Source organism: Zootoca vivipara, chromosome 7 (assembly GCF_965207765.1).
Source record: "Zootoca vivipara chromosome 7, rZooViv2.hap1.1, whole genome shotgun sequence".
Classification (NCBI taxonomy): Eukaryota; Metazoa; Chordata; class Lepidosauria; order Squamata; family Lacertidae; genus Zootoca; species Zootoca vivipara.
This window is the reverse complement of record NC_142590.1, coordinates 19,205,919-19,231,293: the sequence shown is the minus strand read 5'-3', so window position 1 is coordinate 19,231,293 and position 25,375 is coordinate 19,205,919. Positions and strand designations below refer to the sequence as shown.

The 25,375-nt window shown below is 43.4% G+C and overlaps 1 protein-coding gene across 1 annotated transcript in view; it reads right to left on the bottom strand.

Annotated features, from left to right (window-relative positions):
• The window catches only part of OLFM3 (olfactomedin 3), a 147,926-nt gene extending 122,994 nt beyond the window's left edge, over positions 1–24,932 (bottom strand). Inside the window, exon 1 of the mRNA XM_088673780.1 lies at positions 24,483–24,932. Coding sequence (XP_088529906.1) covers positions 24,483–24,551 — 69 coding nt within the window. The 5' untranslated portion in view covers positions 24,552–24,932. The remainder of the gene's footprint in view (positions 1–24,482) is intronic.
• Positions 24,933–25,375: the final 443 nt, after the last annotated feature.

The window sequence follows — 25,375 nt, the reverse complement described above, 5'->3', positions numbered from 1 at the left end:
TGGCTTTACTTCCTAGCCACTGTCTGCAGAACTGGGCAAGCCACACGTGTGGGACTCTGTCCAAGCCACATGCAGCTTGAGGGGACCTGATGTACTTGTGCCTGCCATTTGTTGAAGGTTGCATCCAACAGAAAATTGTACATGGAAATATATTTGCTCAAATATTAGTTGGCACTGGTGACTTGAATGTATGTGGCTCGTGAGCCATGAGAAGCTTTTTAAAAGCTGAAGAAAACCTCAAAAGAGAACTCTGAAAAATTTAGTGGCATCTATAATCCTTTGAAAGGGGGGGTGTAGCAATTCTTGAGAGGCCACTGGGGTGCCATAGTGGGATATAAGCCTGGTAATTGGAATCTATCCAGGTGCAATTTTGTTCATTAATAGCTATATAGATATGTATCTTCAAATGCGCTATCTGTACATGTAATGGAATATGTGCATGGCCTAATAGGAAAATAAGTCTAGGGAGGGGAAATACATCTGCAAAGAATTGTGCCTTAGGCACACAAATGTGGACCCAGAATGCATGCAGGAAATACGGAAGGATGGTTTTCCGTTTCCATCAGAAAATACTATTCATTTTGTGGATCCATTATTTATTTATAATAAAATGTCTATCCCGCCTTTCTCTGCAATGCAGGCGCAAGGCAGCAATAACGTAATTTAGACCGCCATAACAGCAAAAAGAGGCAAAAATGGAAATAAGATTTTTTCCCCTGCCTTTCATCCATCATGGAAATAAAAGCTGGTGTAGATATGGTTCCTAGACAATCTCCCCACCCAAGCAGTGACCAGACCCCAACCTGCTTAGCTGCTTCATGCCCTGCTATAAAGAGAGAGAGAGATTGGAGCACTAATAACTATCCCAAAGGTTATTAACTAAATTTGCCCATTGAATCAGAACTGTCAGAAGTGTTGTGCACTTTTTAGATTTGGGAACAAACCATAGCTGCCAAGTCTCCCGTTTTCCCCGGGAAATCCCCGTTTTCCCACCTGTTCCTAGCTGAAAAAACGGAATTTTTTGTTTTTCCCTGGTTTATTCTGGCGCAGCGGCCATTTTGGAACTGGGCAGAGCATGCTCAGAAGCGACTTTTGATGCCGCTCTGCCCAGTTCCAAATTGGCTGCAGTGTGACTTCTGGCGCGGCGGCCATTTTCGAACTGGGCAAAGCAGCATCAAAAGTCACTTCTGAGCATGCTCCGCCCAGTTCCAAAATGGCGGCAGCGCTACCGTACTTCCGGTCTGCTATTTCCGGCCCGGTCCCTTATTTCTCTGACAGATGCATCTGGCAGGCAGCTTTTGGAAAGAGACCTTTTGGACTAGCTATTGGTTTGGTCTGACCCAAGAAAACTTTAACGGTACTTCCATTCTTTCAATCTGTACCCTCATACACTGGCAGTGCAATTCAAAGTTTAAAAGCCATCAATACATTTTTCAGGTGATCTTTCAGACTTATCTTTAATGCTTTTAAAAATTTTTATTCTTTGCTGTTTATTTTAATATTTATACCATTTTGTTTCACAGGTGTTGCTTAATGGCTGCTGTCATAATCCTTTAAAGATGTTTCAGTGCTTCATTTCAGTGGTCTGAAATACGCTAAGGATGAATGCAATGCATTTAAATATTTGCGAGCCATCTTGCAAAAGTTAACTCTGAAAGGCGGCCTAGAAATACTGGAATGAATGAATGAATGAATGAATGAATGAATTCCATTGTTTCCAATGCTCCCAGTAAAGGTATCTAATATCATGGCATAAATTTTGGGATTGGGCCCTTAATCATCCCAAATGCTCAATCTCATGATAATGTCTTGTGATTAGCACTCTCAATAGTGCAGAGCAAATTAGGAAATACAAATCAATCTCTTAATAGCTATAGGATATGAGTTTCTAAAGTAGAAAAATCAATAGGAGCACTTCAAGGCCCTGATAATGAAACAAATAATAAGATTATGTCTCCCGAGTCTCAGCTGTCTGCTGTTATTCACAACAGCATGGCACTGCGCTGACATGTAGAAAATTCAGAAAATGACTTTTAAGTGCTTATATTTCCATACCGAAAACTTCATAATATTTCTTCACAGAGAAGTCAATTGGCTATTATTTCTGAATGTTTAAGGCATATCTGAAGGAATTATGAGAACAAAGCTGAAAGTATTTCCAAACCCAGCAAAAATAGTGTTAGTTACTAGTGAGAGTCTAATGTTAATATATCCTCTTTTGTCATAAATGTCATTTTAGTGTCTATTCCAAGCCCCAATCAAAGGCCCTAATCCTGGGATTAGGAGCGGGTGGTGTTGTGGTCTAAATCACTGAGCCTCTTGGGTTTGCTGATCAGAAGGTCGGTGGTTTGAATCCCTGCAATGGGGTAAGCTCCCGTTGCTCTGTCCCAGCTCCTGCCAACCTAGCAGTTTGAAAGCACACCAGTGCAAGTAGGTAAATAGGTACTGCTGCAGAGGGAAGGTAAATGATGTTTCTGTGCACTCCGGCTTCCATCATGGTGTCCCGTTGCACCAGAAGCGGTTTAGTCTTGCCGGCCCCATGACCCAGAAAGCTGTCTGTGGACAAACGTCAGCTTTCTCGGCCTGAAACAAGATGAGTGCTGCAACCCCATAGTCACTTTTGACTGTACTCAACTGTCCAGAAGTCCTTTAACTTTTTTTAAACCTTTATTCTCCAGCATAGCACCCAGACACCCTCTTGATACCCCCTGCCCTGTTCAGTTTAAAAATAAATAAATAAATGAAGTTGCAATTGGCTTTTCAAAATTGTTATTTGGTTTGGGGTTGTCGCTTTCGGTGGTGACCGAATTTCCTGAGTTTTTGCATTTTGAGTGTTTTGCTGGTTTGAGGTGTATGTATGTGCGAAGAGAGGTCCCCCCCCCAGGTGAAATGAGTACATTGTGATGCCCACTATGGTTTCTTAGGTTTCCAAATGTGTTGCTGGGACACAGAAAAGGTTGGGAACTCTTGATAATCTATTTACTGCACATGTGGCAGACTGAGGTAACATGACCCTAATATAGTGGAAGAGACCGCGCCGCCATTAGAAGGCTGGCGTTTTTAAATGTACCACGTTCTGAAATGACTCCCTGTAAATTAGATGAAACAACAGCAGCACATTAGGAGGAAAGATTCTAGCCCAGAATAATCTTGGCTGCGTTAGATGTCTACTTGTAGAGAAATTAAAAATCCCCATTAAAAACATGTGTCGAAATAAAAATATACATTCTTCAGGTGTGATGGTGTCTGTGTACATACTTGGTGTCTGCATACTTGGGCGTACTTATTAGGAAAAAGGTACCCAAGTGGCTTGGGTACATGACATAATATTATATATAGTCCTTCAGCGTGAAAACTGAATTTTTTAGTTAGGCCCATTGTTTTTAATCTTTTGTACCTGGGAAACGACAACTAATCCAGAATGCGGTGACCGGGAGTAGCCACTGGGACCATATAATACTGGTCCCAAAGGATCTACATCATTCAGCCCAGACACTGAGGTCCAGCTCTGAGGGCCTTCTGGCAGTTCCCTCGCAGCGAGAAATGAAGTTACAGAGAACCAGGCAGAGGGCCTTCTTGGTAATGTTGCCCACCCTGTGGAATGCCCTCCCATCAGATGTCAAGGAAATAAATCACTTCATGACTTTTAGAAGGCAACCCTGTACAGGGAAGTTTTTAATGTTTGATGTCTTACTGCGTTTTTATATGTTGGCAAGAGTGGCTGGGGCAACCCAGTCAGATGGGCAGGGTACAAATAATAAAAACATTATCAGAAGCATCAAGCATCTGACCAAAACAAATATGCAAATGAAAGAGGAATTCAGCTCTCCTTACACAAAGGAGTAATCAGTGGTTTATTTTACAGTTTGTAAAGAAATGAAGAGGGTGGCATGCTATCAACAAGCTCTCACTGAAATAAAAAGATGCCGAATGCCTGAACAACATGTAGTCTACATTCAGTACCATGGACAGAGACCTGGCTGCTGCTAGTGGGCTCCTGCAAGAGCAGTTAAGGATACAGAGAGATATTCAATGAGTTAGCAACTGCTGCAGCAAAATAATTAAGGGTCTGGGTACCACTGTAGAAAGGCAACTTTCCACATTATAAAACAGCATCACTGTCTGAAGTTTGATTGAATAGCTGACTGATTATGTTTGATGACACTCAGCTTAGTAAATAACAGTTGAGATGAAGTGCTTTGGTTTGCGCTTTTTAAAAGATGAAGGTTGTTGAGCAAAAATAAATCATGAATCAAAGTACTCCATCTTAACTGGGCTGTGGATTGTGCTTCTAATGCTCATTTGTGATCAGCCAATTAAATCCAGGCAGAGCTCATTAATATGAGGAAGTTATAGAGGACATGTAGCATGGTCAACCCGAAACCCGAAACAAATAAATAACCACATTTCTTGTTGTTCTTGTTTAAAAGCAAATATACTTCTCACCATCTTTGGTGCATTTGAATAGTAATAATCAATAATTTCACACACACACAGACCCAAGAGCTTTTGTGTGCATGTCTCTTGCATTTTCAAAAGGTTTATGGTATCAGAAGCAGCATTTGATCTTTTTCAAAGATTGTCATTTTATGGTTGCTTTCTGAAGAGTAAGAGCCATTTATCTCAAGCTCTCATTCATCTGAGATGGAGGATGTTCACATTAATCCATTAGTGGTTGCAGCACACCAAGCAAAATCTCTTTAGAAGCATATGCCTTGTTCTTAAGTAAATGTTAATTACACACAAACATTCTCTCTCTCTCTCTCTCTCTCTCTCTCTCTCTCTCTCTCTCTCTCTCTCTCTCTGTGTGTGTGTGTGTGTGTGTGTGTGTGTGTCTATTAGTGATATGCCAAGGATAGGAGAAGAACCTGTGTATTATAGGACAACATAAAGGCAAATATGCAGAGAATAGTATGACAATAGAACAAACCATGACATGTGCTAGATAACATTCTGTTGTTTTTTTTAAAAAAATTCACATTGACTTCCACCAATGGCATTCTAATCCTTTTTTAAAAATTGCACCAGCTTATCTGAAAGGGCATAGTAGGACTACATTCCCAGTGAGTGAAACATCATATCTGATCACATTATTTAAAGGATTTCCTTCACCCATACAAGCTTGTCTCTGGAGGCCCTACACGTTGCTTGCTATGAAGGTCAGGTAGTTTGGTGAGCACAAGGGATGGGATCTTCTCAGTGTTGGCTCTTAACAATATGGAACTCTTTCACTAGGGATATATGAATTACAGCAGCCTTTTATTAATAAATAAATAAATAAACCTTAAAACTCCACATGTTCTAGCTAGCTTTTAGTTAGGATGATGTTCAAGTCTCTGCTGTTTTAGAAAACAAGTTTCAATCCACTGGTTTCAGATTTTATGCTGGTTTACATTTGTTTCAATTTGTGGTTTAATGCTCTTCAGTTGCAAAACCTGTAGGTTTATAGCTGTATTTCTAATTTTGTAAGCCACACAGAGATGACATTGCCCATAAGGCTGTCTAGAAATAGTTCAAATAATCAAGCATAATAACTATTCTAATTTGAATGGTGAGATTTCCTTGATTTCTATTATTATTTATTGTTACTGATACTGAAACAAAAGCTTCAATACATTTCTGACTTAGAAAAAAAGTCTGTTGACTCTGTGTTAGTGTCGTTGTTGGCATGCTCAAGCACACACCAGCCCATAGCATCTTTCTCTCCCTCAAGCTACATCACTCCCTGCTTCTGAAATGCCCAAAGGTTTCCAACGTAGATTGTTCTGAAGCATGGAAAGGCTGCTGTTCAAGAAACACAACTTCTAAGATGTCATGGGCATAGGGAACTGGTTGCATGGTTAACTTTGCATCCAGAAAATCACGGAGCACCCCCCCCCCAAATAAATCGATAAATAAATTAAAACCACTATTTTGAACAGAATTGCTGATACCTTACATCTTATTAAAACAACTTCCATCTTATTACAGACTTTTGCTCGTTTCCCATGAATGGATATACAGTTGAATCTCCGCATGCGCAGAAGGTTGCGAAAACCTCGGGATCCAACCGGACCGCCGGAACGGATCCTGTCCGCAACTAGAGGTACCACTGTAATTTGGGAAGAGGGGAGGAGCAAAACAGGAAAGCTGAGAGAGTCAGCCAGTTAGCTTCAATCATTTTTATGGCCACATTTTCATACACATTCCTGCCATTTGATGGACACCTGGCTCGTAAATCATCATACATGAAAAAGTGCCATATAGTAGTCTGAAGATACAGAGGAATTTTCCTTAAGAGAATCACGTGATGCTACATGAATGAGCAAGCATTGGTATAAGTAACTGTAATAATAATAATAATTTATTATTTATACCCCACCCATCTGGCCGGGTCCCCCCGCCACCCTCGGCGGCTTCCAACACACATTAAAATACATTAAAATACATTAATACATTAATATGAGCAAACTATAAAGAACTGTTTCCAGAGAGTTGACAGAAACTAAAACAAATGCCCCACAGCCGTTGATGCAATATTAAATAATAATTTGCTATTAAATCTTTTTTATTATGTATGCCAAGGGGGGGGAATACTTTTTTAAAAAAATAATAATTCCCAAATGCACCATAAAAGCCTTTTGAAATTAAAACATTGGTTATAAAATTACGATTTTAAATGCCCCTGAATGAGTCTAGCCAGCCATGATTCAAGAAAAAGTCATTACCAAGGACAGCACTTGAAGAGATGCCAAGAGCAAGTATATATCTGAAGAGCTGTCCTCGATGGCTGTGGACCTAAAGCAAAGGGCCTCCCTTTCAAGTGCTTTTAAAAAGCATCCTCTTGAATTTTTATGTGGAGATGCTTTTATTTATCTGCAAAATGTATTAGTCATTTTTCTACCATCATGGCCCCAGATCTGGACATTTGTACATCAGTAGAGTCCTGGAGTCATGAGGCTACAAAACTACCACAGTCACCTCCACACCATACATTGAAAACACGCTTACACCACTTTAACAGCCACAGCGTCCCTCAAATAATCATGGGAACTGTTGTCAAGAGACCCCCCTCACAGATCTATGATTCCCAGCGACCTTAATGAACATTTCCCAGGATTCTGTGGGAGGAGCCTAGGAGAGCTTGGGATACATGGTGTGGATGTGAGCCATCTCAGCAAGCAACTCCTGGGGCAACCTTGCTGCCAGGATTTGCACAGATTTTCTGCTCAGAAAACATTGCAGCTCTGGGGTTCTGACCTTCTTCACCACATCAGTCCCACAGGCAGCAGAAGAGACGAAAGTTCTAAGGCAAGGGTGAGCAGAAGTTAGCTTGGCCTCTCTGTCTGAAACTCTGGAGGGCTGCTGCTGGTCACTGTAGACAATATGGTGCTATAAGGCAGCTTCCTATTGACAAATCTCTGGGTTATTTGAAGTAGATCAGCAAGGATTTCTGTACTAAAAGTACACGCTCAAGGTGCAAAGTTTATCCTTCAAGGACAACGCGATCCCATTCCAAACAAGCAATCCCACTATCCTCAAATGGCCATCCTGTCACGTCAATTGAGTTTCTGTTTCTCCTCACTGAACATATCAATGTCATTTTAGTGCTGTCACTCTCCCCAAACCTTCAGAATGGCGCCAGATGGGAATATGGCAAAATAAAAATACTTCATTTCTGCTTGAAAACTGTACCTATCCAAATATATAATCAAGTATAATTCATGAGATGTGCCCTGTGTTAGCTTTTTTGGAACTTATGGAAACAATTCAAAACAAAGTCAACACCAACAAGTGCACAATAAGATCCAGAATGTATATTCCGAGCCTTGTTTTGCCAGTGACAGGAAGGGATCATGTGGTGCTCAAAACCTCTTTTCCACGAAATGAGCTTAGATGCGTCTCCAGACATGGATCAGTGTCACAAAATCTGTCATCTTTTCTGGCAACTTGGTAGGCTGTCCTGGCAGAGACTGAATAGACACAGACAGTGAATTATTTTCTCATGTCTTCCAGTGACCTCTCAAAGTCAGCCATGTGATATGGAGAAGCCTAGAATACTCTTTCTCTCACTATAGTACTACTGTGCCTGAATAAAACCAGGAGTCAGCAAACTTTTTCAGCAGTCCACTGTCCCTCAGACCTTGTGGGGGCCTGGACTATATTTTGAAGGGGAGGGATGAACGAATTCCTATGCCCCACAAATAACCCAGAGATGCATTTTAAATAAAAGGACACATTCTACTCGTGTAAAAACACGATGATTCCTGGACTGTCCGTGGGCTGGATTTAGAAGGCGATTGGGCCAGATCCAGGCCCCAGGCCTTAGTTTGCCTACCCGTGAATAAAACACTCTCATGTATAACTTGCATGTGTTGCAACACATTGGTGATAGTGATTTTATGGTATTTGCCTACCACCATCTAGTAATGGATGGATTTTGTGTGTGTGTGGCCAATGATGAGGCTGCTTGTTACATAAGTATTAGGAACACTTCCCTATGCCAAGTCAACTAGCAATAGCCTTCCACCGCTCCATACACTCCACCACTGAGCTTTGGCTCTTTCCTATTTAGCCCTACAAATCAGCCTGGCTTCTCTCACAGAAGCACAGCAGTGCATAGTTAACAGGAAAGATCAGGAGAATTCACAACCTGTGACTCCGCAGCTGTCATGGAACTAAATCTAAGGCAGAGATACAGCTTAAACAAAACACCTTAATGCAAAGGATGCTACAGGTTTCTGTGGGAGGATATAACATGTTGCTAGTTTTGAAACAGCTTCACTTCTTTCTTGTTCATCTCAGCACACAATTCAAACAGCTGGTCTTAACCTTTAAAACATTTTACAGCTTTGGGCATGGATACTGCCCAGAGTGGCATATAAGGAAATGAAGCAACTACTCTGATGCCCAGGGTTCCTCCAGCAAAACAGGCTGAAGCCTAGCCAATTTTTTAAGTAAAGGTGACCTGGTTCCACTGCCTGGATTCTGTGTTAAACTTTTCATGGCCCTCCATATCTGCCTGAGACAACCACGAGCATACAAAGCAGCCTTAGAATGACTTCATCTAGATAGGGATGGAGGATAAAATTATTCAGTCTGCATTTTAGAGGAAACTGGCTTATTTTTTACGGATCCTGGACTTTTACATGGATCAGAACACAGTTATAAATCAGATTACACACATCTCCAAATTCTGAAGCCCCAGTTTTAAAAAATGCCCACAAAAATGCATATTTTAAAGGGAATAACATTTTTTTGGGGGGTGCAATGAAAAACCAAGGAACATGCATATTTTAGGGGAAGAAAAAAATCCACACAGATTGGGATGGAACAGACCTGTGATTGAATACATGCGGAAAACAACAGCACAGCAACAGAACGGAAATAGGCTGATCCACCCATCCCTATATTTATCCCAGAATAGTCTTTTCTCACTGGCAGTTGTTCTACCTGAGAGCCTTTCCCCTGTAGATGTCAGGGATTGAACCTGGGACCCTTCCGGCATGACAAACATGTGCTCTGTGATTGAATCCCTTAACTTCACAGCCCACCCCCACCTCCACCTCCTTGTTCAGTTGCACTGCTAAAGACTGTCCCTCAGGGGCTCAGAGTAAGCTCTGTCTTCCTCTTTGGTCACGGCATAAGATGTTTACTTAAAAGGTAAAGGTGAAGACCCCTGACCATTAGGTCAGGTCTTACCATGTATCAAATCCCTCCTAACAAGATCACAGGAGACAAACACTGATCAAAAATGGTCTACTACAAACCTTCTCAAGCTGTGACCCACTAAGCCCAATGCAGACCACCAGTCAAATATTGTGATCTATCATATACCACCACCCCAGGCAGCAAAAACTATTTTTTATACTGAACTCCTAGTGGCTGGTAGACTCTGTTCATGTTATGCAAAGGCACAACAGAAATATATATATGTATTAGAAATAGGGCAGAGCCAAATTTTGAGGTGCTTTTCATAAAATCTTTCTTTGGCTGTGAAAACACACACCTTGCTGGTGATGGGAAACTTGAAAGGGGACACACTGCCCTCTACACTAAGGTGGTGTACAAACTCCTCTTTCCTTTGCACCCAAGGTGCTCCCGACACTGGTTTGTGGTGCTGTGTACACACAACATTTGTCTTAATCCACACTGAGAAATGCTGTGTTTTGAGGTGCTTTCCCCCAATCTGTTTTGAAAACATAAAACCATATGAAGACATTCACACACCCTTTCCGCCCACGAGTGTGGAAAGCAGGCTGCTTGGAAACACGGCCACACATACAATAATGTGCAAATCAAGTCTGAAACATAGGTGGTATCAAACATACAACAAGAACCCAATGAATGGCAAATTCAGCAATACAACAGCGTAACCGGCCGATATTCTCAGTCACCAATTTATAGACATATAACACCAAATGACAAAATCATACACACAAGAATATGTAACATTCAAACATCATAGAAAAACGTATGACAAGATTCAATCCAAATATCAGTCCAAAAAGTATCAAGTCTTAAATACAGCTCATATCCATACAGCATGTGAAAAGGTTCCAAGATCCATACGGCATATGGAAAGGTTCCAAGATGTTTTCAAGTAGATGAATGAGGATCTAGGTAACAACGGAGCATCCAAATGTGGTAACAAATAACGGTGGCAATGGAGTATCCAAATGAAGATGAGAAGCAACAATGGATGGTGACAAAAAGATGAGACAAGATTACCCAGGTCTCATCTTTTTTGTCACCATCCATTGTTGCTTCTCACCTTCATTTGGATACTCCATTGCCACCGTTATTTGTTACCACATTTGGAACCTTTTCACATGCCGTATGGATGCCCTATATGAGCTGTATTTAAGACTTGATACTTTTTGGACTGATATTTGGACTGAATCTTGTCATACGTTTTTCTATGATGTTTGAATGTTACATATTCTTGTGTGTATGATTTTGTCATTTGGTGTTATATGTCTATAAATTGGTGACTGAGAATATCGGCCGGTTACACTGTTGTATTGCTGAAACACAGATGGGGCAAGGAGCAGCGATTTAAGTTGGTAATGTGCAGACAGCCTGACTCTCACTGTGTTGCAAAAATCATTGCCCTCACTCTGAACTGGCATTACAGTGTGGTCACTATAGCCAGATCTGATTGGTTGCAGGGCATTCTAAATTTATCACACACACAATGTGATCCCCACTTGTCTGCAACTGCTACTCTTAGGAAGAAGGCACAAGGTGGGGGCAGGGAAGGAGCATTAATGCAACTGGTAGATTCATCTGTTGTTTGCATTGCAATTACAGAATTACCCCCATGCATATGTTGTAATAGCTGACTTATGAGTTGTTTTTTTAATCATCAAGGTAATGTGTGACAGTTGCAAATGCTGCATGATAAACATAGCCACACAGACCCACTGCATACCTAGGCGACATCCATTTAAAAAAAGAAAGAATAAAAAGGTAACATTTTAAACTTATTGGGGTGGAGGAGATGTTTCTCGGGCTCCTGTATTAAAAGATGCTTGTACTGCTGTGTCTGTTTGTCACAGTTAAGTTATTCAGTGGCTGATGGGGGCACAATATTCTGACAAGATGAATTGAAGGCACCTATTTTGAAAAACCGCCCAGTGCAACTCTGTAAGCCTATCTTAGCAAGGAGCCACCTGACTCTCAAATAGAATGGTCTCATATGTTATGCATTGACAACCTAACCAGACATTATCTCATATTGCTCAACACACACGCTCCTGCAGCATTGCACAAAATGTTCAGTAGCCAGCAGCACTGTGGCCTCCCTAGCACCCCATTGGGAATGTAAGGCAAGCGAGCCAAATTAAAATATATCCTCCAGTCTTACCACTTCTGGGCATCTAGACTCAACGCCTCCATGTTAGCAGTGAGAAATAGGTCAAAATAACCCAAGTGCCAATTTTGGTGTGTGGTGGCCATGTTTCTAATAATACCAATAATAATGCTTTATGTAGCATTTTCCATGTATTCAAAGAGCTTCACGTACATTTTTAAAATATGTAAAAGCGAGGGGTTGTGGATGTGTTTTGTTTCTGTTATTGTTCTTATTGTGTACTTTTATTTTGTATTCATATGCTGTGAACCACCCTGAGATCTTCAGGTGAAGTTTAATCAATAAAATAAAACAAATAATCCCTGGCAACAACCTGGTAAGCAAAGTTGGCATCATTGTTGCCCATACTGCAGATGGAAGGGCTGAGGCTGAGAGAGAAGGACCTATTGATGGCAGATTCGAACCAGCAACTTCCCAGTCAATAGTTCAGGCTCTTAGAGACTAAGCTACATCAGTTTTCACTTCTACTTTGCTTAACAAAGGTAATTGTTTCACAGCCATCACATGGAAGGGCTGGATGCAACAAAACATTTGGCCCAATAAAAAGGCATTAGTAATCTTTGATCCCCTATCACTTTCCTTATACAGTGGTACCTCAGGTTAAGTACTTAATTGGTTCTGGAAGTCTGTACTTAACCTGAAGCATACTTAACCTGAAGCGAACTTTCCCATTGAAAGTAATGGAAAGTGGATTAATCCGTTCCAGACAGGTCCGCGGAGTACTTAAATTGAAAGTACTCAACCTGAAGCGTACTTAACCCAAAGTATGAGTGTAATCGGTTCTGGAAGTCCGTACTTAACCTGAAGTGAACTTTCCCATTGAAAGTAATGGAAAGTGGATTACAGTCTTACCTTGGTTTAAGTACACTTCGGTTTGAGTACTTTCAGTTTAAGTACTCCGCGGACCTATCTGGAATGGATTAATCCACTTTCCATTACTTTCAATGGGAAAGTTTGCTTCAGGTTAAGTACACTTCAGGTTAAGTACGGACTTCCAGAACCAATTACACTCATACTTCGGGTTAAGTACGCTTCAGGTTAAGTACTCCGCAGACTGTCTAGAACGGATTAATCCACTTTCCATTACTTTCAATGGGAAGGTTTGCTTCAGGTTAAGTACGCTTCAGGTTAAGTACAGACTTCTGGAACCAATTGTGTAATTAAACCGAGGTACCACTGTAATCCATTCCAGACGGGTCCGTGGAGTATTTAAACTGAAAGTACTCAAACCGAAGCATACTTAAACCGAGGTATGACTGTACTAGGTTCAAGCTGAGGCACAAAGCTGAAATGGTTGTAGAGTATGTGCTTTGAATACAGAAAGTCTCAGGTCTCCATACTGCAATCCCTAGGATGGGAAAGCTCGGCAACAGGGAATGGGTGTTTCTAAGACTAGGATGAAACTGTGAAGCTCTCTTGTTATTTTTGCTATTGCTACATGTTTAAACTAGTTTTGTTTATAATATGGAAGTGTTGGGGTTTTTTTTGGTATGCTATTATAGTTTTGTTTTGCCATGTTACTATGAAATGTTACAATTTTACTGTTTTGCCACACTGCTATGAAATTGTTACTATGTTACTATTGTTTTGCTAAGTTATACTGACACTGTTACTACGTGACTATCGTTTTGCCAAGTTATTATGAAATTGTCACTAGGTTACTGTGTTGCCATGCTATTATGAAATTGCTATTGCCGTGTTTGTTTAAAACACATCCCTGTTTCTTTGTTGTAAGCCGTTTTGAGCATGATTTTTTTTTGGGGGGGGGAGTGGCATACAATTAAAATGAATGAATGACTGGTTCTTGCATGAGACTAGGATGCTAGTCTGCCATTTAGAGTAGTTGACGACACTGGTCTGACTTCATACCTTTAAGTACCTGTATGAGCTTTAATACTGGCAGCCCTATATAGGGAAGTTTTTTTATCATGGATGTTTGACTGTTTTGGATATTATAATAGCGCAATGTTGAATCCCACTCCATGGTGTTAAATGGGCTCAGGCTTTGTCAAGCATCTACCCATATGTTTATCATGGTATGTTTACCTATAGATCCCAACATTCAAGTTCTGCTACTCAAGAACTGAGCAGGGAGCCTGCTAAGTAGTTCTGAGTAAAGAAGAAAAAGCATGTGCACCATTTCTCTGCATCAATATTCACCCCTACAAACAAACTGCAAGATAACAGCCTCACTTAATCACTACGATAGGAAGCTGGCACAATCTAGTGTCACAGACCATCATTGCTTGGTTTAGGGGAAATGAGACTTTTATTTCCCCAAAGACAAATCTTACTTTGTTATTTTCTGGCCTTAAAACCCCCAAATCACATTGTCACACATTTTATATCAGTTTGCTCATAGATCTGCTCTATTTGATTATACTTAGTACACTAACAGTGCAGTCCTATGCACAGTGCAGTCCTATACTCAGAAGCAAGTTCTATGAAATGCAATGGGTTTTATTCCAGGTAAATGGGTAGCTGAGAGAGCAATTCACAGAGGATTGTCCTGCATGTGATGGTTTATTCCAGACCTGTACACTTTATGACTCACCAGGCCAAATGCTGTCCAAAAGCCATTTATTTATTTATTTATTTAGTGTTCTTGTATACTGCTAGGGGGGAAGCTGTAATTCAGAGGGTCCCAGGTTCAATCTCTGGTGTCAGGCTTTGGGGAATCGGCTTCCTCCCCCCCATAGCAGTAGATAAACAGATCAAGCAAAAGGAAAGTCTTAGCAGTTAGTTTCTTTAATAAACACAGTGAGAGACAAGAGAAAGCATCTCCCCAGAATGGCGGTGCTCCCAATTAAGGCTCACCCCCCGCCGTCCCTATTAAACTACGTCACTCCTACGTCTTGTCGTCTGAGCTTGTACCGTCTGTGCTTTCTGTTCTGAGACTTTCTGAGCTCTTCTCGACCTTGGGGAGGGCGGTTGAGGAACAACGCTGTCCAACGACTGTGAATCTCTCTCCCCCAGTGTTTCTTCTCCTAGCTGTTCCCCATCCAGTATTTCCCAGCTTCTGCCTTCTGAACTATGCCCCTCTGCAAACCACTGTCCCAAATCTACACTTTCCTCCTGTTCCTGGGAAGATTCAGGATCGGGGTGGGGGTGGGGGTGGCTCCCACTATTCCTCCTCAGTGCAGCCCTCCTCAGCATGGTCCCTGACATCTGGCAGGTCCAGCTAGGATTAAAACTCTTGGTTTGAAACTCTGGAAAGCCTCTGCCAGTCAGTATAGACAATACTAAGCTAGATAGACCCAAAGTCTGACTCAGTACAAGGCTGCTCCCCATATTCCCTTACTCAAAGAAGCTAATGACACACATAGCCTTGAAACATTCTATCTGCATGTTGTTGTTGTTGGGCTACAACTTCTATCAGCCTGAAAGAACATGGCTGATGGTCAGGGATGATGGAAGATGCAGTCCAATAACATTTGGGGAGTCAAAGTTTCCCACCCTTGTTTTAAAAGGAACTGTACTAGATGTGGTCAAAGATGCAAAGATGTATGCAAGAAGTTTGCACACTAAAATAAATAGGCACTATACAAGATCTAAGGGACCCAGGTGGCACTGTGGTTAAACCACTGAGCCTAGGGCTTGCTGATCAGAAGGTCGGCGGTTCGAATCCCTGTGACGGGGTGAGCTCCCGTTGCTTGGTCCCAGCTCCTGCCAATCTAGCAGTTCGAAAGCATGTCAAAATGCAAGTAGATAAATAGGAACCGCTACAGCGGGAAGGTAAACGGCATTTCCATGTGCTGCTCTGGTTTGCCAGAAGCGGCTTTGTCATGCTGGCCACATGACCTGGAAGCTATATGCCGGCTCCCTCGGCCAATAATGCGAGATGAGCGCGCAACCCCAGAGTCGGTCACGACTGGACCTAATGGTCAGGGGTCCCTTTACCTTTATACAAGATCTACTAGTTACCTGAGTTGACTCGCTCATGTTAAACAAACCTATGGAGGCTTATGCAAGTTCAGTTAACTCAGATAACTAGTAGAACTCTTGCATAGCTCCTATTTATTTCTGTGAAATGTTTGCCAGTCTTACTAATGTAAGTAATGGAAGTCCCATAGTGGCACCATTTAGGGAGGAGAGATCAGCTCTCATTCACTGTGTTTCAGACCATGGTGTGATTATTCTTCAGAAGAACTTAACATCAGATCCTTATGAAGCATACAAACAACCACAGCAAAGTATCTTAAATGCATGGGGTTGGTTTCAGGCTAGGTCAATTAAACTTAGGTTCCATTGGGACATGCTTGGTATGAGTCATATCCCATTGACTTAGTCTGGATCCAAGGTGATCCAAAACAATTCATAATGCAATCCTGTCCATATCTAAGACTATAGCCAAGTCACTCAAAGGCTTCTTGCAATGTAATTTCAACTGTTTTGAAACTTGTTGAGAGTCCTGGCCTCTCCTCACTAACTATTCATGAGTGGAGGAAGATGCAAGCAATCAAAGCAGATTTGGAAAGCCAACTGTGATAGAAACAGAAATGTAAAATGTAACCTTTCAGGGTCATCAACCATGAGTCTTTCTCATGTGTTCCACCAACATGGGAAGCTGATGGGTCAGGTGTGATTGAAAGAGGCAAAGCTGGTGGCTAGCTCTGATTTAGGACATTGGGCCATACTAATCCAAATACTTGGGTTCTTAACTGCACCTAGCAGTTAATGCAGGAATACATACAATATATGTCAACACTGGCCTGGAGCAACTGCCAGGGTTTATAGTCTGGCCTGGAGAGTCAGTTTCAAAACTCCATTAATTCAAGTTCTGCATCTGCCCATCTTAAGGCGTCAATAACATTTTAGAAAAAGGGTAAAGTTTGGAGTTGTGGTGACTTCATTAAGGAACGTTCCTCAGGGCCTTCCCATTCCTTGCAGAAGACTAAAGCATGTTCCTCAAGAGTCTGAGGGGTAGCAGTACTTCCCTGAGAGTCAGGGGGCAGGGTGTAGAATCTAGGATGAGCTTCCCTATTCAGGAAAGACCGGAGAGTGAGTTGAACTTTTCCTTGGAAAGCAGTAGCTTTGGGGGCTCCACCTCCAAAGGCTCTCCAAAGGGAGCCAGCGTGGTGTAGTGGTTAAGAGCAGTGGACTCATAATCTGGCGAACCGGGTTCACTTACCCGCTCCTCCACATGCAGCTGTTGGGTGACCTTGGGCTAGTCACACTTCTCTGAATTCTCTCAGCCTCACTCACCTCACAGAGTGTTTGTTGTGGGGGAGGAAGGGAAGGGAGACTCTTTAAGGGGAGTGAAAGGCGGGATATCACGTCCAAACTCATCGTCTTCTTCGTCCTCCTCGTCGTCGTCCTCCTCCTCTTCTCTTGGTTGATGCCCATGATACCAGGTGGGTCTACCCTGTACATTCATTGAGCCATAAATAAAACTTGAAGTGGCACTACTCTTAAAAACTAAAGACATGGAGTAGATTTCACATGCCCATGCACACCCCACTATGGGATGGACCATTGCATGCTCATTTGTTTCCCCTTTCTCTCTGAGAAAAGGTGTGGACTGAACCCAGAGAAAAATGAGAGTGACTGTAAAGATGGGGAGAGGTGCCTGCCCACTAAAGATCTCTTGCAAGGCTCCCTCTAAAACCTGGAGCTGGTCCTGTTTCCAGGACAGAGTTTTGCCATATGCCTCGGAGGTCCCTCCTAGCTACTAGTGCCCAGATTAATATTTTGCAAAGAAGACTAACACCTAATCCAGGAACTTTGGTGGTGTTACAGCATTGCATACTGAAGAGGTGCAGGCCTCATTCATTCTCTTCAAAGGAAGCGGTGTCTCTGTACACACACATCCACTTGTGTACATGCAACAACCCTTCGACTGAAATGCATGGAAAACCTCTTGCAGGCAGAGGAATTCCATGTCACTGGAAAACTCCTCCCTTGCAAGGGATCTCTGGGCTGGGATGACTGTAATAACCCTTCTACATGGCAATATTTCCCTTCACAGCTTGGTGTTACTCAACTTAGAAACGTTTCCTTCTGTTTGCCCAGAGTGACGAATTGGTTATGATTTAATGATGGCTTGCCTTGAGTGATCTCCGTAGCTCAAGCCTACGTACTGTACCAAGGTCAGAAGTAGCATTCTGCTTTCCAAAAAATAGCACAGAGATGCCATCTAGCAGTGACACTTAGGAATTTCCAGATCTTGAACATTTCCTTCCTTCAATATATATCAAATCATTGTGTAAAATACTAGCATCCCCACCTCCAATCTCAGCATCCCACCCCCTCCAGTATCTCAACAGCATGTAGAGGAGGGGAAAGAGTCCCTGAAGTGCATCATCAAATGAGATATATATACTTCCATATATATTATTCTAAAAATGGAAATTCTAATCAGAGGCTAATTAATACACACTGCATTTCAGCCAGAGTATCGAAATAAAACTGGTGTGCATTCATCAGCATTAAAAAAAACCCTGCAGAATTAATTAGTGCTTCTTTTTCATTAATGTCTAAGTGCAGTCAATAGTCTGCTGTGCTGAAATAGGTGATTTAACCTAGCCCTGAAATCACACCTCTCTAGAAAATAAGTTAACTCAATAAAAATGAAGCCAGTGTGCAAGGACCTTAATTAGTGTGTCCCCCCCACCTGCCCCAGTAACATAGATCACCATGAGGTGGCGATACACAAACACTTTCCTACTGTTAACCTTAAAGGACCTAAAGCTTTGTCAGCATTGAAGCATTTAGATGCCTTATTCTGCTGATTTCTTGGAAATTATTACAGGATTCTAAGAATCCAACTGGTGCCTATTGATGAATAGCAACGATGGATTCAGAGTGAAGATTCTGTGTACCTTCAAAGAGCAATGCAATCCAACAAAGCACACACGTTCTCTGACGTTACACACATCTGGGTAAGGCTGCAAGTGGATTATGTCAGGCAGTGAGTTAGGCATAGATACTCTTTGCAGATAAGCACAAGTTTATCTGATGATCTGACACTGTCTTTGGGGGATTTGTGTATCACCTTCACTACTTTCCCTTATCTCCCACAGTGCTGTAAAGTATTGTTATGCGTATAGGTGGCGGGAGGGGGGGGGGTTAGGGGCTTGAGAGAGGCTGTATGTGAGATCCTTCTAAGCCTTGGATCCAGTAAGTGTCAAAATGTAAACCAGACAGTGTTAGAAACTCAGATATATAAGATAGGTGCCAAATAGCTCCTTAAACCCAGGTTGCAGTCACCAAAACGGAATGTCTAGCTGCCATTTTGAGACAAAATGGCTCTAAAGTCTTATTTTTCAAATGATGGACTGACTGTGATTGATTCTCAGTTAAACATATGGTTAGTTCAGATTACAATCATGAGCTAGGTTGAGAGCTTTGAGGACTTAAAGGGGGAAAGTCTCTTGATCCAGGGGCAGTTGGAATATTGGCCCATTCAAACCTCTTTTTCTTAATGGTGACTGCTCCTGCTCAGGCTGCACAGAAAGAAAGCATTTTGGTTCCAGAAACCCACTCCAGTTTTCCAGATAAAATACAATCGATAGAATTACACAGGGTGGGGCATTAGGGTAGAAAACCAGTCCAGATCCAACAATCTCCAGGCGTGCACCTTCAAATGGTGGAGATGTCAGGCATGGGCGTACCCAGCATGGGGCAGGGGGCAGCTGCCCCCCTAGAAGCAGGGCAGCTGGAGAGGATAGGCAGGGACGCTGCCTGCTGTGCTCCGCCTCAGCCTGCTTTGCTGAAGTGAAACGGCAGCAACGGCAGCATGCAAATGAGGTGCCGCAGAGCATTGTGGGGCAGCACTTTCTGTGCTGTGCTCGCTGTGGCTTGAAGGAGTGTGGGCTGAAGTTAGCCCAGGTCCAGGTTTCCTTCAACGGAAGCAGCTTCGCTGCTGCTGCCTCGTTTTAGTCACCACTGCCATTAAAGGAGCGGGCGAGGCAGGAGTGCAAGCACGGGTGGCTCCGTGTGCTGCCTTGCAAACGGCCCCCTTTCCTCTGGGGGGCGTGGACGTTGACCATGCCCCCTGGGGGGGATCCTGGCCACATCATTGCCAGCTAGCCAATCAGGTGGCTGGGGGGCGTGGCTGGTGTGCCCCCTAGCTTTGATCCTGGGTACGCCCATGATGTCAGGTGCCATTCTGGCTCCCAGGTATCTTCACTTGGTTGCAGGGGGTTGAAAGCCTGGTGCCAAATGTGTCAGGTGCCTGGCTAATTTAGAACACTGAAGCCAGGGTATATTCCTATGCTGAAATGAAGGGCAATTAAGAGAACAAAGCAGAGGGGACTCTGTGTGAGATGGGAAATGGGTGTGGCCCCTCCCTCAACTCAGAGTTAGAAGGACAAAGTCTGAGTTGAGAGTTTGCAGTGATGTGAGAGAGTCAGAGCGACATCTGAGGCCGGTTTTTATTTCTGTTTGAATCCCAGGTTGCGGCTCAGGTTGTATATATGTGTAAATAAACCATGTATCATAAAGACACCCACAGTCTCCGCTGTGGCTCATTGCAAAAGGAAACACAAACTATCGCAATGGAATCTCGCACTGCTCAGAGATTGGGGCGACATGCAGCAGTATAATAACTCTAAAGGGAGAAGAGTTGCACCCAAGAAAAGAGATTGATAAGTGTTGCTGACGAAAGAAAGAAAGAAAGAAAGAAAGAAAGAAAGAAAGAAAGAGAAAGAAAGAAAGAAAGAAAAGCAAACCCTTTCTCTACTCTGTTCTTTTGATGTCTGAGATGTCTCTTGGAAACTCACTGGAAAACCTGCGTTCACAAATCCAGTAAGAAACTCGAGAAAGGCATTTTGCTTCAAGAAGCTTGCAAATTAGATATATATCCAGGTTTCCAGCATTGCAGGGGGCTGGACTGGATGGTCCTCGGAGTCCCTTCCAACTCGACAATTCTATGGTTTTTTCTATGTATTTTCTCTACTTCAGTTCAGAAAATTCCAGGAGAGCTATATTAAAGTGGAAAACTTTAATCATAGAGAAACTAATTTCTGCATTAGAATTCCATTTCACCATTTGCATCCAGAAAGACCCTCAAGGCACAATGTTCAGACTGAGATTCCCCTTCTGCCATGTTAAAATGGTTTTCACCTAAGTCTTTTATTGATACCCGCCTAAAGCCACTGTGCACATAATGGAAAGTCATGCCATCACGTCCGTGTAGCAAGAAAACGCTACCACAAAGGTTTGAAACAGTCAGAAAAGTTTGTCCAGACCTCCCACTTCCAGTCTCATTTCGGCTCCTCGATACAGGTGGCTTACTAACATAGATGTGGAGACTTTTTGCCAATGGCCACACTAGACATTGGAAGAGAAATGTTAAATGCAGCTGCGGGAGGCTGCCCTCAGGATGCAGATGTGGCGAGTGGAAAGGATCTAGCACTTCTCCTCTGGCTTTTCTGCTCAAAAAAGGCAAAAGCTGGTTTTTCACTTGTGGGGAGGGGGGAGAGCTTCATCCCAGCCTCTTTTCCCCTGTGGGTGGAGTGCAAAAGTAGCAGAGAGGGGGCAATTTTGAGTACCCTCCCCCCCCCAAAAAAACATGCATTGAAGTAGTCCCTCCCTCCACCATTCCTCTGCATAAGCTTGCAACCTGCAATAGTAACTGATTTTCAGTTAAAAATGAAATATTAGGAGACTGTTCCATGCATGTTGATACTGACTTTGGGTTTTGCTGAAACAAACAAACAAACCTGATCTGACAGCATCTTGAATCCACTGCTGTTCTGCACAGATCAGGTCACACTTGCTCCTAACTGTTGCCGTTCCTTTGTTTTTCGGCCTCCTCCTCCCTCCCTTCCTCTCCTTTCCCTCTTCATTATATATATGGGGGTGGGGAATGGGGAGCAAAAGACTTTCTGGCCACTTAATTTGTTTGATGAAATGGGCTGTAGCTCCTGAAAGCTCATGCTAAAATAACTGTATCCATTTCAAGATGCCACAGAACTCTTGATTTGGGGGTTTTGTTGTTGTTTACTAAAACATACTTAGGGCAGAACCAAATGTTCCAAAGTTACCTCTAGAAACTGTGCTGACTCTCAAACCTCTTATTCTTGAGCAATCCTGTGCTTTGTTGTTATTATTCACAACACTTTTAGAAAATATTGATTTGCCGCCTGAAGAACTGTGTGAAATAAAGAACATCAAGTGCCATTTTACAGGTGAGGAAAGTGAGGACAACCAGCTATACTAGGCATTTAAGCTCTTCCCCTCCCCCTCCCTTCTTTTCATTTTTTTGGGGGGGGGGAGAAGGGGCAGCGTATCAGAAACATACTTGACATTATTAATATCAGCATCAGCATCAAAAACATTTCACCGTTTACGTATGTCGCTAACAACAGCAAAAATAAAAAAAGTTTTTTCAAACATTTCAGGAAAAACAATAAAGATAACTTTAAAAATGAGACAAGACAAACACACCGGCTCACTGTGGAACTTCTCCAAAGAAAAGAAGTTTATGTTTGTGGCCCAATGAGTAATCTTCTAAAGGGGGGGGGATCCAGTCCAGTTTTGCCTCTAACTCTTCTTTTAAAGGAACACATTGATTGGAAGGAAAATAGGATGACTTTCTTTTTCTTCCATATATATATATATATATATATATATATATATATATATATATATCTTACAGAGATGTAACTCAACACAGGCATCTGAGAAGCTGTGAGCACAATTTCTGTCCATTCACCCAGCGGCTATTGATAATTTTATCGATACCAGGCTGGAATCGCTAAACTCTTTGTCACTATACCAAGACTCAAGACACATGAAGAGATCCTAAAAGAACAACTAAAGAGAGTACGATCAAGACAATCTTGAGCTGCTCTCCTTTTTAACCTTAAACATAGAATGCACCAATAGTCACTTTTATCAAAACTGTTTCTACAAATTGCTGGTCTGCAGAAGGACTCCATGCTTTCATAAAATCAGCACTACTGCAAACACACATTTTCTGCAAGAAATGTTTGCGTTGTATTTACAATCTATGGCTTTTCCCATGCTCCCATACCTAAATCGTGTTTCCCCCAGTAAACCAACCTGAAGTTTCAGCTCAATCGCCAGTTTGAAGATTATTTCTATATTTAAGCTGAACACCCTAGATTACATGCTTTTGATGTGAACAATTCTGACATCCATCAAAACACAAAATTCTGTTTACAAGCCCCGAAAATAGTCCACACTCCTTGTTTGACACTTCAATGCCTCCGAAAAGCATTCACCGGCATGCAGTGTGGAGACCACACACACCACAGAGGGCCCACAATGGGTACAGTATTTTATATCAGCAGATATCAAGTCATCCAGAGGTGGCACACAATGCAAATCTTCCACTCCGAGGCGTCAGGTTTGTGCTGAACAGCACATGCAGTCGCCAGGCCTACTGGACTTCACTCATCTCTTACTAATGGCTTTCGACAAGTCTCATTTTCAAGGTCCGATGGAATGATTTTTCAAATTCCCAGCCCAAGCCAGAACGTTTTTCTGTTTTTAAGGGGATGTCATTCAACTGCAGAGCAAAGCTTATTTGCTCTCACAAATGTAAGTGGGGGAAAATAATGGTGATGATGATGCTTCTCTGCAACCTGAGGGCAATTGCAATTGCACATGACTAGTGGAAGGGAGAAGCCCAACCTCCCCCCTTCCTTTTCTGCAATATAAAGGCACGTGCCTTTAGTCTTCCTCTGGAGGGATGCTTCTCCCCATGATTCCAAAGGGCTACAGATTTTATGCATCCCCTGATCGCTATGAATAAACCCATCCCTTGTCCATGGCTAGGCTGTTCTGGTGTCATTTCCAGCTAAGACTGGGACAGCTTCCAGAGTTCAACAGATAAGACATTGTCCATGGGGAAAGCCAATCGCAGCATTCCTGGTGTTCTAACCTATATCCATCACCCGTCTCTCCTTTCCATGTGCGTGATCGTCAACAAAACTTGTATAGTAAGATTTGGGGGAGGTGGAGGGAGAGGGAGGGGTACCCAACAACACAACCAGAGCAAGTCATCCAGGAAGAAAGGGTGCAAGCCAACATTAGCCGTATTCACGGGAGACCCTCTGAATTCAAGGGGCTTACTTCAAGGGGTCTCCTCTGAGCAGGATTTAGCTGGGTACCACCCAGTGTCCGCTTTGTTATTAGACTGGATAGGGTGTGTGTGTGTGTGTGAGAGAGAGAGAGAGAGAGGGCGCATCCTCATCTTTCCAACTGTTTGGGGGAAGCCAGCCTGCAGTGCCCCTCCGCTGTTTGTCTTATTGACCACTTTCCAACATTGCAAGGTGAACGCGCGCGAGCACACACACACACACACACACACACAGCCTTTTCAAACAAGACGGGGAAAAAAGCAGCCCAGGCTGTGTTTGCGGAAAGCCCCACTCCATCCATCCCCTCCCCTTCTGGCAAAAACTACAGCGCACCCATGGCTAGGAAGACAAAAAGGATGCGCTGGGAAGCAAAGAAGCAGGATATACAATCCCTTTCCTCCCCACCACCTCTCCCCCAAATCCCCCATTGCCTGCCCCACTAAAAACAGTGGGGGTATTATTATTATTATTTTAAGAACTTAAGGAAATATCACAGGAAGGGGGTCAACTAGTAGTTCCAGAGGCGAGAAAGAGCACAGGCAATGTTTGCGGAGGGTCCTTCCTGCATCTCCTACCTTGGAAGGGTCCAAGCCGGCCAAGAGAGCCACCAGCAAGAGGTTGAGGATGCTGGCGGAGGGCTGCATGCTGCTCCCGGGGCTGCTGGGCTGCTGCTGCTCTTCCTCTTCCTCTTCTTCTTCTCTTCCTCCTCCTCCTCCCTGCTCAGCCTCTCCTTCATCAGTCACTGCAGGGACCCCTCTCGTCAGTGCCACTTTCTGCACGCCCGTCTGCCACAGCCAGGAGAAGGCGGCAGCGGGAGGCGGCAGCAGCAGCAGCAGCAGCAGCAGCCCGGGGGACGCTCATTCATTCCGCAGGCATCCTTCTCGGAGCGCGGCGGCGGCGGGAGGGGGCGCCCAGTCCAGGCGGAGGGAGAGAGAGGGAGAGCCAGCCGGCGAGAGGGCAGGGGGAAGCGGGCGGGCCGCGTCGCGCACGCCCCGCCACAGCCGCCTCTCCGCCGCCTCCTCCTCCCTCCGCCGTCACAGCGGCCAGCCCACCCTGCGAGGGGGGGGGGAGGCGGGAGAAGAAAAGTTTGCCGGTCCCCTCCTGACTCCGAAGAGCGCGGAGCCAGGCGGGCGCTGCGCAGGGCTGGCCGGCGGATGTGACATCACCGGGGTGGGGGTCAGGGAGGCGTCTGGTCAGTGCCAGAGGCTGTGGTTAGAGGGGGCAGAGGGACAGTGGGGGGGCGCTGAGGGGTCAGCATTGACTTCTAGGAGAACACGCACAACCCCGTTGGTGTCTCTTTTGGAAACTTCGACGTAACCCTCCAACATTTCTCCCACCATGGGATTTAGGGATGTCCCAAGGGAAAGTGGGACGTTCTGGGATCAAGACAGAAAACGGGATGGCATGGCTTCCACAGATCCAGAACCATAGCTGTCAAGTTTTCCCTTTTCTCGTGAGGGAGCCTATT